Source organism: Cinclus cinclus, chromosome 9 (genome assembly GCF_963662255.1).
Source record: "Cinclus cinclus chromosome 9, bCinCin1.1, whole genome shotgun sequence".
Classification (NCBI taxonomy): Eukaryota; Metazoa; Chordata; class Aves; order Passeriformes; family Cinclidae; genus Cinclus; species Cinclus cinclus.
Genome location: NC_085054.1, coordinates 19719036 through 19732996, shown reverse-complemented (window position 1 = coordinate 19732996; position 13961 = coordinate 19719036). Strand labels below are relative to the sequence as shown.

The 13961-nt window shown below is 41.2% G+C and overlaps 1 protein-coding gene across 1 annotated transcript in view; it reads right to left on the bottom strand.

Moving 5' to 3' along the window:
• LOC134047094 (kalirin) overlaps positions 1-13961 on the bottom strand; it is a 341858-nt gene that overhangs the window by 182 nt on the left and 327715 nt on the right. The window contains exons 24-33 of the mRNA XM_062498020.1: positions 12894-12960; positions 12171-12280; positions 10486-10555; positions 8745-8834; positions 4726-4818; positions 4283-4394; positions 3001-3191; positions 2488-2589; positions 1664-1806; positions 413-515 (exon numbers count right to left, since the gene is read on the bottom strand). Coding sequence (XP_062354004.1) covers positions 413-515; positions 1664-1806; positions 2488-2589; positions 3001-3191; positions 4283-4394; positions 4726-4818; positions 8745-8834; positions 10486-10555; positions 12171-12280; positions 12894-12960 — 1081 coding nt within the window. The remainder of the gene's footprint in view (positions 1-412; positions 516-1663; positions 1807-2487; positions 2590-3000; positions 3192-4282; positions 4395-4725; positions 4819-8744; positions 8835-10485; positions 10556-12170; positions 12281-12893; positions 12961-13961) is intronic.

Here is a 13961-nt window from a genome sequence, read left to right as displayed (position 1 = left end):
TCCCAATGTTGCTTCATTAATTGGTGTGCAAGTACCCACATTCCCTCCAACAAACAACTGATTTCAGCTCAGAGGGAAATATGTAACATAAGCAGCTGTTTGTTCATTCAGAAGCTGGATCTCACAGGACAAGATCTACTAGGCAAGAAGAGCTTGCTCTGGCTGTTTCTTCAGAGGCAATTGAACCTCTGTGTATTAACCACAAACAAGCAGCAGTAACAGAGATGTTACCCTGTAGAAGAGCAGTACTGATGAGCACACAAACAGACTGGGTTCTAATAACCTAGCAATGGGAATACAAGTTTCAGCTCACTCAGAAGACAGGTTGCCTTCTTTCACCTTCTATTCTGCTTTTCACTTAGATTTTTCTGGGGGCAATTACCTGCCGTGTGTTTTCACATTTCAGTCCTACCTTATCACTGTCCACCGTGTTCTGTGATGTCCTGGAGGCAATGGAAATGGTGTCAGGTTGACTGCTGCCATCCCCTTGGCTGTCTGCATCATCTATTCCATCTCTGCAAGAGACGTGATTGGGAAACAATGACACTCCTAACATACCATCAGTGGGCACAACATTACAGGTGGAGTTAAGTGCTGAGTCCACAGCACAGAGCTGGACTGTGCTCAAATTACCCCACTGAGGCAGACACGATGCTATAGAGCTCTTGCAATTTAGAGCGATGTCACCCTCAGCCATGGGGTTTGGATGTGCACATAATCACAATATTTTAAAAAATTTATTCAGGAATTTAATACTAAGCCATAAAAATGCTATCCAAATATAGATAAAGACAGTATAGAGCTCTACCTATTTACCTCACTAAGGCTGCTAACACAGGGTATTTTCTTCCCTTTGGCTGTACAGATAAAATTGCCATAATTGTTTATTTGTCTTTCAAAGTAAATATTTAAATAATACAAAATATATACTTAGGAACAAAACAAAAGTATGTCTCCATTCTGTACAAGAAAACTTTTGTATTGGAGTATGTTCTTAGAGGAAATGCCTGGATCTCTGCTTTGCTACAGGTCTCCTGGGTGACTTGGTTATTTATGCTTTGGGTGTCTCTATAAAACAGCCTGAAGTAAAAGAGGAATATAATTTGACAAGGAAATGAAGATGCTCAAATTACAGGTGGCTTTTGGGTGCTCTTTTTTTGCAGAAAAAGAACAATTCATTATCTATAATTTCTATTTAATCCAGGATTGAACAAGTTGACAAAAAATTAATATTACTTGACAGGCTGAAACAAGTTTGTATTTGATGATTCAATACAGATTATTCACTATATATTCTTCAATATATTGTTAGAGTCAACTATGATTTCGACTGCCAAACAATTAAATGTGCTGAACAAGGAAAAAAAATCTGGTTTTACTCAAATGTGAAGAAGTAGAATCTACTTTAGAAAAGAACTATAACCTTGGAGTCCAAAGAATTTTTACTGTTTCTCTCAATACTTTGGATCATAAAATGAAAGATCTTTGTACGTATATAATAAAAGAGAATTCTAGTTTCTTTTGCCAAGACAACGTAAAAAAAGCCAAGACAATGAAAATGGCTTTGACTACAGTAAAAGCAGTAAAAAGTCCACAGACACCACATTGCTGTGGGTTGAGCAAACACCAGTGATTTCATGTCGTGGGCAATGACTGTAGTTACCTTCTACTGTTGTTTCGCTGCTTTGCTGGTGTCTTGGGGAGCTGAATTGGCTCTTTCAGAGCTCCTTTCAGATGAATAATCCTCTCTTGAATAACTTCCCGGATATTTTTGATCCATTCCTGTTTTGTTTCAATACTGGATGCCTGAAGTTTCACAAGGCAGAAAGACAGAGACTTTATCATGTTCTCACCTCCCACGTAGAGGAGTCATGGTCATCTGATAAATGTCATGATTAACTGTTTGTCCTCTCTGCTGCACTGTTGCAGCTGCTGGTACCTGGTAACCCCAGGGAACGGAGACCATTCTGACCAGACCTACTTGGCAAGCAACAGCAAAACAGCTAAGCTTTGGATAAATACATTTAATGCTAGCAATACAGCACGCTCTGTAGAGGGGAAATAGGTTATCAGTGCCCAGCTGGGATTTCCTTAGACAAAACAACTAAAACATGGATTCTTCAGCAGAGACTCACTTGACAGAACAGGCTGTCAGCTGCGGAGGTCTGTGGAAGAGGCTGGCTGTTGACAAGCCCAGTGGCAAAGGACTAAGAGAATTACACCTCCCAGCCAAACCCCCTGAGACCTGCCCTGCCAGTGTGCAGCTGCTGAACCCAGGCTGCAAGAGGAGGTGCAATTCCAGCAAGGCTACACAACTGTCCCAATTGCTACTGAGGCCTTAGAGCTCAGCTGCTTCTGATGCAGGCATGATCCCACTGGCAGAAACCACGTGAATATGAGGAGGGAAGAAACTGACCTTTCATTCAGGACTCCCAAGGATTGAACTAGAAGTGCTAAAGGCAAAGAAAACAAACAGAAAAGACTTACTTTCAGTACTGTTTTATTGTCTGAGGATGGTGTTCGTCCAGACCACAAAGCAAATTTGCAGGGATCTCCTTCAACATGTTCAGTCACTCCCAGTTCTGAGGTCTAGTGTGGAGGAGAGATGATGAAATATTTCATATATATGAAGCTTCATGAGTCCAGAAAACTTTGGACTTGTAGGAAGAAGTGGGGAGGGTGGGATGGGTAGGGGAACAGGATCTTATCTCTGTTTGCTACACACAGATAAAAGAAACAGAGAAGCTCTGGGGGGGCAGGGAAGTGAATGGCTGGAGTGATCCTGCTTGCATTTCCCCCCACCCTCTACATCTCGCTACCTTACACCTCTCCAGACTCACTGCAGGCTGACTTCCAGGTGAGTCCTACAGGACCCAGGGCCAGCCCTTCCAGGGGCAAAGGTATCCCCAACCCAGCAAGGGACATGTGAGCCTCCAAAACACCACTTCTACCTACAAAAAACCACAACACCTAGAATATTGTCTTTGCAGCCACACCTACCAGTAACTTGTTCTTGTAAACATATTTTGTGTGTCCTGAAGAATCTTTGATCTCTTTGCTAAACACCAAAGAGATTTCAAAGAGAAACAAATGCCTCTCACGGCCTTTCCGAATGAGAGATTTGGGATCCCACACTTGGAAGGAGTCCTGAAGAATCAGCTCTCCCTGGACATCCAGATTCTCATCAAACCCTAAAACCACAAAATACAATCCCTTGTATTTATTCTTGGAACAAACAATTCATAGAAACACCAGAACAGTAAACATTTGAAATAAAAGGCTCTTTCTCCTTTTTTTTGTTCTTCATATTCTGAAAGGACAATAATGGTTATCTATTTCCCAAGTGATAATATTTTTCATTTTCCTTTTTTTTTCTACTGAGGCTGCTGTTGAAGTGCTGTAATAATTACTCAAAATTAATATGAAGGTTTCATTGGTGGTTACTGTACACAGACTGTATTGCAAGAAATCCTATGCACAAATACCGTTTGTTGTCCTGCAATTTTAATCACCTGGGCTTACTGTGCTGCCTGGCTACTGGCAGCAGTTCCCTTTTTCACTTGTTTTAGTATTCTGCTTGTTTCTTGGTTTTCCTCAAGCCAGGCTGGAAATTATTTTCCCAGGCCAAGAAAATGTGTGAGACACAATAAAGCATCTCAGAATAAAATTTTTACATTTCAGAAACACTCCACACAATAATAAGCCAATAAAAGACTTCACTTTGTGCCAATCAAACTTTTTTTCTGTAGCTTTAAAATATTTTAATGCTTCCTTTTAAATTGTTGGCATAACTATGCTAACAGTTTGAAACACAAGCTGTTTTGACTCAGAAAACCAGAACTTTTGAAATGTTGAAACAGTATTATGAAATGTTTTCATCCAGTAATTTTTACAGCTGTCAGCAGCTAAACTGATACTGTTTCAGGAAGGGATTATTTTGTTTAATGGAGAAGGAATGTTTTAGCTATATATATATATATACATATATATGTTGTGTATATACATTGCATATGTATATGCATACATACACACATATATGCACATATACACACACACAGAAGATACAGATAAATACCTCCCCTCCTCTCCTGGCCCCCAAAGCTTCCTAGCCAGCTTTATGCTTTCAAGACTTTTGGAGAAATATCAGAAAGGAGCCAGGAGGTACCTAAAAATTATGATGAAATAACAGTGTTGCTAAAATCAACCTCTACTAACTTCCACCACAAGTTACTAACAAACTGCATTTCTCAGCAGGTCCCTCCTTGCCCTGGCCCCTGCCCACCTTCCAGCATGCTGACATGCATTGCATCGTTGGCCTTCTTTGGGACACTGAGCATCACTTCCAGACCATCCTTCAGCTCCCCTTTGCCCTCCTCACAGCAGGTCAGCAGTTCCTAAGGAGCAATGCAGACACCCATAAACAAACTGATCCATGTGCTGCCTTCACACCCAGCTGTGCTACTCAGTCCCTGGCAAGCTGCTCAGAGACAGGAGAAAGCTAAACTGCAGCAAACCCCACTATGAATGCTCACAAATAGTGGGGGTCACATGGGAACAATTATAACTCAAGACAAAACAAGGTGCTCTCAAGGGAGACTGTGCCCTTGAAAGATTTCTGGGGACTTATGCTTACAGGCCATGAAGCAGCTCCCTTAAGCAAAAGGTAACTCATTACACCTGTGAATTTGCTCTGCACGAGCTGATCTGTGCAGTTTGCTGACGTACCTTCAGTAGGAGTTGGTATTTTGTGATCCTCTGGACAGGCTTGATTAAATAAGAAGAGATGGAGTTGGCCAGCCCGTGTCTTTGCTGAATTTCCTAGAAGGGATAAAAACAGCAGTCAGTCATGGAAAACTATAAAGCCCCTGCCAGACAGAGCCACCCATAACTAAATTTAGCTCTGGATCCCTGCATTCTATGTTTAGATTTTAACTCTCTTATAAGTGTGGTTTCAGTGAGGCTGACGATAAACTGCAAAGTCCCCCTAAGGCCACTTAAACTGCAGGGTCCCTCTGCAAGTCAAGCAAAAGCTCTGCTGAGTAAACAGGACTTGATTTAAGTATGACTTACCTGTCACGTCATCTGATTTCCCCTAGCTATGAAAGCTGAAAGCAGAGTCTTAACATTCAATTAAAATGAAGTGACATTAAATTAAATTGCATGAGTAGGGTGTAATTTAGCTGTCTAAACATAGGCATCGAGTCCCATTTGAGAGCCCTGGGGTAGCTGAAATATCCACATGGGAATAACAGGTCTGACAGTGCTGACAGACCTGCTGTACTCTGAGGTGGCACCTGAGGGCCAGGAGAGATAGCCCCTTCTGATACCTGTTACAGCACTGAAGATTTTTGTTTTGTCACCTGAACCTCAACCAAAATGTCTGGGCTGATCAGTGTGATGTGCTCATGAATTTCTGGAGATATCACAGACCTACTGAGGGCTGCAAAGGGCCCAGCTGGTCGGGGGGAGTTAGGAGCTCCTGAAAATCCTACAGGACCCTAACAAACATATTTAGCTATTTAAAAGACTCCAAACCCATGCCCTACAGGGGCAGATTCTCTGCTGAAATAGAATAGATTGGAAACCCTTCTGTCTCTGTCAGGCCCTGGGCATGCCTTGCCTTGTTCCTGGCCACCAGGAAATCCTTGATTCCTAAGGAAGCCAATGGAAAAGGGAATGAGACTTTTCTCCAGCTACTGGAGTGTAAATTTGAGACTGTAGAGTGAAGAAGTTATGGGAGATGAAGGGAGAAGAGCTGCCAAGAACAGAGATTTTCCTTTTGTATACAATCTGATTTTCTGCTGAGTACCAGGGAGATTACTGCTTCTTTTTAGCTCCAGTGTTTGTCTTAACGCTGGGATGCAAAACCATCCACTTTTCACGCAACATGCCAACAGACTTTTAGTTTGTTGGTTTGGTTTCTTTTACTAGAAAAGTTTCTGTTGTTGCTCCTTTTATTTTAATGGCTCTGAAAAAGACCCAAAAGGGAAGGGTCTCCGTTTGGGGGTTAATGAAGTTTGCACGAAGCTGAGTCATAGCTGACTTCACAGAGGAACTGTGCTTGCAGAGCACATGGCTGAGACTCAATTCATAACTGCAGGGGCCAGCAAGACCTTAGCCATGTCTGTGAACTCCCTGGAGCAGGTAAAGTACACTTATTTTTGTAGGATCCAAGTAACAAAATTAGCCTTGCTCCTTCCCCCAGCTCTCTGAACAGCAGGGCATGCTCTCAGCAAGATGCCTCCCTTTGGGCACTCCTTGCTCTGCCAGGATGCTCCTTGGTCAGACTGTGCAGAGACACAGCAGGCTGGTGAGTGATATTTGACAAGTGCACTGCTGGGAAGGGACTTTCTCCCTGCAGCTCCTCCCTCTGGTCGCTGAAGTGTTGGAGTAACACCCTGTTTGTGCCTCTGCTCATTTCCTAAGGGACGTTTTGGCTCAGCAGAGAAACTGTCCAAGAACCCTCATCCATGCAGAAACACCATGCTCTGCAGTACTACCAGTGAGCTTTACCATGTTCCATGCTGGCCATGCAAATCAAAAGTGCCCTGTGGCTTCTTGATTATAAAACCAGATCTTTTTCCAAGATTCAAAGCAAAGAAAGTATTCCAAATGGCAGAAGCTTGTACATGTCTCAACCAAGCTCAAAACCAAGATCAAAGCTTGCTTAACTAAAGATACTAACATCAATTTGATTACCTCAATAACATTCTCATTCTACCAACTGAAGATGGCAGCTATCAAAAATATACCTTGCCAGCCTGAAGTATATGGTACTACAAATATTAAAATTTGCTGAATGTGGCAGGCGTCATTTATCTTTGAAACTGCTGAATAAAGAACACAGTTTTACATAATGATGTACAAGATAGACACAAAAACTGAAAGAGCAAAGTCTACTGCAGTTAAGTCAGAATAAACACACTATGTTCATTCCCTGTGCAATTTCCAGCTAATGTAAGCATACCAACAACTTTGGAATTTTATACATAAAGCACCATCTGTAGGAAGGGAAGATGGTAATCTTTATGCTTTATTAGACTAATGCTGTAGGATAAACTAGGCACATTTCACAGTTAAGAGTTTGTGCATTGTTTTCCCCCTGTCTCACCTGGTTCAATAAAATAAATTGCTTTTCTCTACATGGCTTCACTTACATCCTGAGAACATCCCAGGTCTCAGCATTGCTTGTAATTGTCTTCATGGTTTCAAAAGAGAAATGTCACTTATCTTTTCTCCTTCTCCTAATCAGTTAACCCCCACAGTGAGTCCCGTAGCTGCAAGTTTTCCATGGGCTTGAAGGGTTCAAACAAATTACTGGGATTGCTTGTTACAACCTCAAAGGTGGTTTTCCATTAAAGCTTACGAAATTTGAGGAACACTTGTGATTTTCAAGCAGCCTTCTTACTAAGGGGTGTTGTTCTGGATAATTCACTCTCATCATCAGGGTTTTGGGAAATTCCAGGTTCTGTCTGGAAAAAAAAGAGCCAACTATTTTCTCTGTATTCCTTGTGCCAGGCTGTCCTGCCCCTGAACCACTGCCACTTCAAGATCAAGGTAAGAAGGATCTACAGGTACTTTGCATTAGCTCAGTCACTCACACTGAGTGCCTCCTTGAGGATTTTTTTGGGGGATAGTCAGCTTTCTCTTTTTGCACAGGCATCACAAGGTGATGAAAGGTAAACACCTCCCCCTGACAAAACAGCAGATGCTGACACACGAATATTCATTGCTAAGCAATACCAGGCAGCCTTCCAGCCCATACAGAGAGCTGGAGTGGAAAAGCTTTTAACCTGTGCAAACAGCACCGATGGAGACCAAAGGGGGCTCCCAGTATCCGCGAGTCCCCGACCAGTACAAACCATTCAAGAGGCTCAAGCGCCACCTCCTGGAAAACCCCTTCCAGGTCCATTCGGCTTTCAGACCACTCGGTAACAAGGCAAAAGAAAAAGGTGTTCATCACTTTTCCTGTGGCTCATGTGAGACCTTTCATTGTCGAGTGAGACTGAAATGCTGTAACCAATGCACGTAAAAACTCCAGAGGAGCTGATTTATGTCAGCTGCCAACTCCATCACAGCTTGGATCCTGCTGATCTGTTACATTTGCAAACACTTCCAATGCTTTAGAAGAGAGAGGTCTTAACACTTCTATTTTCCAGAAAGACAACTAATTAAAGATATAAGGTAACAGACAAGCATTGCAAAATTGATGAGGTTAAATAAGAGGAAGAGCTTGGTTTAAAGGTACTCAAAAACTTGAAAGATTTTTCTCAGCCTACAAAATTGGAACTGGAACTTAAAATCATCTATCACTGGCTCTAGTGCTTGTATGGGAAATAGTCTAATTGGACTCAATGGTGTTCCTTATTAGCACAATGAAGTAAATGTGGAAAAGACTGGGTAGAATTTGCAGAATAGGAGGATACGAGCTTCTTTTAGATTTAGGGATTTCAGGTCAAAATATATAATGGCATCTGAGATTTCTCATTTTGTCACTAACCCAGAAACAGAGATTACATCTAAACCAGATCTTTAGAAAGGACTGGGTCTGAAAAATGCCCAAAGGCTCCCATAAGAATGTGTACCTCCACACCCCACCACATACCACAGCCTACCAGTTCTCACAGAATTGGAATGAAAAACCCAAATGCCAAGGCACAGAAAGGAACCCATAGCTGGAGTGTAAAAAAGAGATGCTTCAGCTGCCCCAGGTGTGTGGAAGGAAAACAGCAATGGCTGCTTACATCAAAGAAAGTCCCTGCATGTTCCAGGATGAGCTGGCTGGAGTCAGGCTTGTTTTTGCAGTAGGTGACATACATCTGAAATTTATCTGCCTGTTAAAACAAACATCAAGGGAAAAACAAGATAAGCTATTTCTCTGATCCCACAGGTTTTTATTAAGGCACACCAGGATAAATACAGGTGACAACTCTCTCCCACACACGCACCACCACCACCATGCCCACCCTTGTAACCAAGCAGCACAAGAACTGCAAATTAAGAGTAGAAGACTTGAAGGTTCACACCTTACTCGAGAAGTTCTGAGGGCTGTGGGAGGTTTTCTTATACAAATATCACAGAGGGAAGGCCTAAAACTTGAATCCAGGTGTAAAATTATTTCTAAGAGATCTAAGAATGTTACACAAGAATTTGAAGGTCTCAAAACTCAGTCATGAAGTGTTGGCTCTGTCACCTACTTGAAGATAAAGCCAATCTAGAAACTGGACAAGTAGCTCACCTAGTTTAAACTGCCACAAGCCAACACTTTTTACTTCAAATTTGTGACACTTGGCCCAGACTTGCCTTTCCTACTTTGGTTCAAACTTCAGTGGCTCAAATTTTATCTTGTGCTAGGTGTGTTTTGCATTTTGTTTTGTAATTTGTTTACTTTTAAGCAGAAATTAAAAGCATCTGTGGACTCCCACCTCTTATTAATGTACTGTGCTCTTAAGAAGAGAGAGGCAAATAAAAGAGGAGGATGTTTTCTCTTTACTGCTATTGCATTTGTTTATTCCAGATATCTAAATAACAGGATCCTGCACTTGTGCAGGTAGCTTTGTATTTATATCTGTAACCACACACAGAGCTCTGGACATGTACCTTTGCTGAGATGATGCAGTAGTATCTTACAGTGAATTATACATTTTCCTAAACAGGTAACATGTTCTTTGTAGACAATACATCTGAATCCATTTCCTCAAGACTTGTGATATGATTTTAAATTAAAAGCCCATCTGAAATAATCTAAACAGGTTCATTTTTTGGATAAGTTAAAATATTCCATCTTTACTCTTAAAATACTAATTCCTAGATTTGATATATGAATAAAAAATCAGACAAGATACAAAGATGGCTGACTTGACTGGTAAATATTTTGAAAAGAGAACAGCTTTCATTCAAATAAATTACTGTAGCCAATTCCCTGAGCCTCCTACACTCACAAAGACTCTGTGCATCAAGATTTCAAAGTCCTGTTGGAAATTATCCTGGCATTGTATAATGGATTGAGAGAGCACAGTGGCTCAGAAATTGGACACCAATTTCTGGGGAAAAAAGTCAATATAATATGTTTTCCATGCCTTTGTGGAGTTCTCATGTCATGACTGAAATTCTTTAAGGAAGGTATATTAAGATTTTAAATGTCTGTCCTCCCAGGGCCCTTCACAGGGAAATGAATGTCACCCCTAAAAACAGGTTTGGTTTGATGAAGTTTTGCTAAACAGAAACCAGCAGAGGTAAATAAAAGCTGTGCTGGTCAGTACAGGATAAGGAGAGAGGCTCTGGAATGCCTTTATACTACTGATGAAGAGAAGGGTGGAAACTTTCACCCTGGGGGAGGTGAAGGACAAAGCAGTTGTAGTTCCAGACTAGCTCCTAATCTCATTTAGCACTGGGGACATAACCTTTGCACCTTTTCCCAGCCTGTTCCCACCTGTGTTGGAGGAATTAATTTGAATAAATAATGAGAAGCAGCAGCCTCATTACCCAGGTGACAAAGCAGTGGCCCACATCCTCAGGCAGTTGTTCATATTTCTCCAGCTCCTTTAGAAAAATGCTGAAAAATGAAGACACCAACATAATTAGTTACAGTCAAATACCCAGGAGACGCAGGATAACCAATGAGTTAATCAGTGCTAATGATCAATACTAATATCTTGATTATGAGGCTACCCAACTGCCCAGCCAGCAGAAAAACTGCCACTTGCCAAGGTGTGCTTTGTTTTTTGAGTACAGTCATGCCTAACTCCACCAGAAAAGAAAAAGATGCAATTCCCAGCAGGGAATCAGTGTGCTCAGGACGGTGCTATTTGAACATAGATCTTCAAAGAGTTGTGTAGTGGTTCAAAGAACAACAAGGGAAGCCCAAAGCTGCCAAATTGCCAACACCCAACTCAGCACACTGTACAAAGGACAACAACTTAAACAAGCTCAGCATTTCATAGGTAAGTAGTAAACTTCCAAAATACAGGTTTTTTAATCAACTCTCTCTGAACAGCTTGTACCACAAGTGTCACTTGTTTGCAGATAGAGCCCTGTACAATGCCTGGGTGGAAAGAAGAATATGAAACAATTCCTTCAGCTGCTCCTCCTTGAACATATTTTCTGAACCATTCATCAGCTTTGCTGCCCTTCCTTGGACATGGATTCTGAATCAGGCTGGAGAATGACTTAGCATCACCAGCAAGGGAGCAGACTGTGGAGGACACTGGTGGAGGGGACAGGAGAAATTTATTTTAACATTGCTAGAAAGAAGTTTTAGAGGAAAAAAGATTATGTAGAAGCAGCAGGTTGCAGGAGGAGGGGTCAGAGAAAAGAGAAATGACAGCAGTGAGAAGGTGTGGGACATGACTGAGGGCTGGAAGGATGGTAGCTGGGAACAGTGGGAACTCAAAAAGGAGGGTAATCAGATGGCATGAGTCAGGGTCACCAGAACAAAAAATACAGGACCACAGAGAACTGAGGAAGTGGGAAGGCAATCAGGCTTTGAAGCTGCTTGCACAAGGGCATGCATATAGCATGCTCTGCTGGGCAGTACCTATGTTATGGCACATTTATCTGACTGAAGCACTTTTCCAACAAGGAAGGATTCTCTGATGTGTTTTTGAAGTGTAACCTGAAGACAGATTTGGGATTCAGACTGAACTTGTTGGATCCAGCACCCCTAAATGCTAAGTTTATAACTGCTGATGCATTCCCTTTATACCATGGAAACAATGCCCTCTAAGTTGATCTGAGTCTTATCTTAACAAGATGGAATACTGTTAGTTACAGATTAAGTACAGAAAGTCTCCAAGAAGTGGCAGAAAGCTACTTATTAACTCAGCTCATGCCAACAATTCCACTTTCTCCCCTTTGTGTTTTCCAATATCGTATTTTTGACAGATAAATGTCCAGACTAGATCTCATGCTGTGAGATGGAAAGCACATATCAGACTGCAAGCACTGGTATAATCTGACTTTAACATTGTTAATCAGAGGAAGGTGAAATTTGAAACAAGTTACAATTCATTTTTTTGTAAAAGAAACAAAACAAGAAACCAAACATTATTTTGCAAATTTAGACCAACCACTTTACACTTAGGTGTGCACTGTGCTGTAGGGGTTCTCTGCCGACTCTACAGAGATGCACAAGTGCCTAAACATTAACAAAACTGTTAGGAAAAACCTACTTGTTATGGAAGTCATAAATCTCCTGAATATTGCCAAAGATGATGTGTTCTTTATTAAGGATCCCAGCTGGTATTTCTTCCACTCCACTTGTCATTTCCCAAAGGTAAGTCTGGAAGACACCAGAAATTCTTAATTTTATAAATCCAGTGGAAAACAATAGATGTCCCTGTTTTATTGCCAAAGGCACAGGCTGAAAAGGAACTATGTACTTTGAGATTAAATAAACAAGCCAAAAATTTTTTTTCCAGTGTTACAGAAAGCTCTCCAGAGAAATTCAAAGTGCTGATGCTTTGAAGTTTTCTGAGGAAAAAGCAGAAACATGCCAACAACACCTGTCTTCACTATCCACCTGATAGTATCCAAAAACTGCAGGCAGAAACAGCTGAAAGATAAATCAGATTTACCACTTCAGTAGCATCAGGTACATAAAAATCTTTGTCAGACTGCAGGAATGTGAAAGCTGACAGATTTCACTGAATTACACTTTGGTTTTTGCCCTGAATATCACCAACCACTTTAGGAACACCCTGCTGTACAGCTAGGCAAGATATTTGACTGTGCAAATCCAGAAGTTTCTCTAGTATGAGATGATTCAAAGGAATAGATTTGAATCCTTAAGGAAAGGCTCTGTGAATCAATGTGCATAGCCTGTGCTTTAAAGTGAGCATCCCCACTGCAGAGGGCAACACGTGCTTCCAGGAAACACTGCAGCCATAACTTACCTCCAAACATTCATGTAAATCCCTGACATAAGCTTTCTCTGTCTGCAGCAGCTCAGCCATAATGAATCTGAAAAAAAGGAGAGTATTTTAGGTGTTTTGGACATTATAAGCATTTCTACAATGAACAGAAAACAAAACAGCTTCCTGTTGTCTTAAGGAATAAGGCTATTTCCACCCTAGACCTTCAGCTGCCTTACTTTGCACCTTTCAGGTCCATGACCAACACACCACTTCATACTCCAGTCCCTTGTAGAGTTATTTTCTAAAAATCATTTCTGCACAAAATAATATTAAATAGTATTTCTGCAACCCTGAGTCCCTGGGATTTACCATCTACATACCCATCCTTAACTATCAACTGGTTCTCAGAAACTTTTCCCCCCAGGATTAAGGAATTGTGATTCCCCAAGAACATTTGCATCTTTGCTGACAGTCAGTGGGAAGTCACCCTAAAACTTTACCTTCAGAAGCACCAGAGATGGGTTTGGGAGACACCACTACTTTGAAAAGACTTCAACAGCTTGACATCTGGCCAGAGAAAATCCAGATGCTTTGAAATGCAACAATGGCATCTGTAGAGCCTGAGACTGGGCCTCTCAAAGTTGTAATTCCTGATGTTTTGCCACAGGCAGACCATGTGTAACATTTTCTAAAGTGTAAGTGGTTTCTTACCAATCATGACCTGTAGTACAATTCTAGAGGGCTGAGAAATACTTTTGTAACATTCTTACACAAAAAATAAGACAGAATACTGTGAAAACAGACTGTTTATGGATTTAAGTGCAACAAGCACTTCTCAAGTATTTCCTCTAGTATGAGCTATTTCTGGTTCTCTCAGTCCTACACTTGCTGAAATTTGAACCTAAACTTCAAGTGAACTCTTGGGTCACTGATGTTTAGATAATACTTAGACCCTAAAAATACTTTTTATTTTTTCCTGCTCATGTTAGTCTTTACATACAACCAGAAAGAAATTAGCAACTCCACAACAACATCAGGATCAATCCAATTTCTTGACTCACTACTTTCCCTTTCTAACTTCTGATTAAAACCAAAAGAAATTCAACC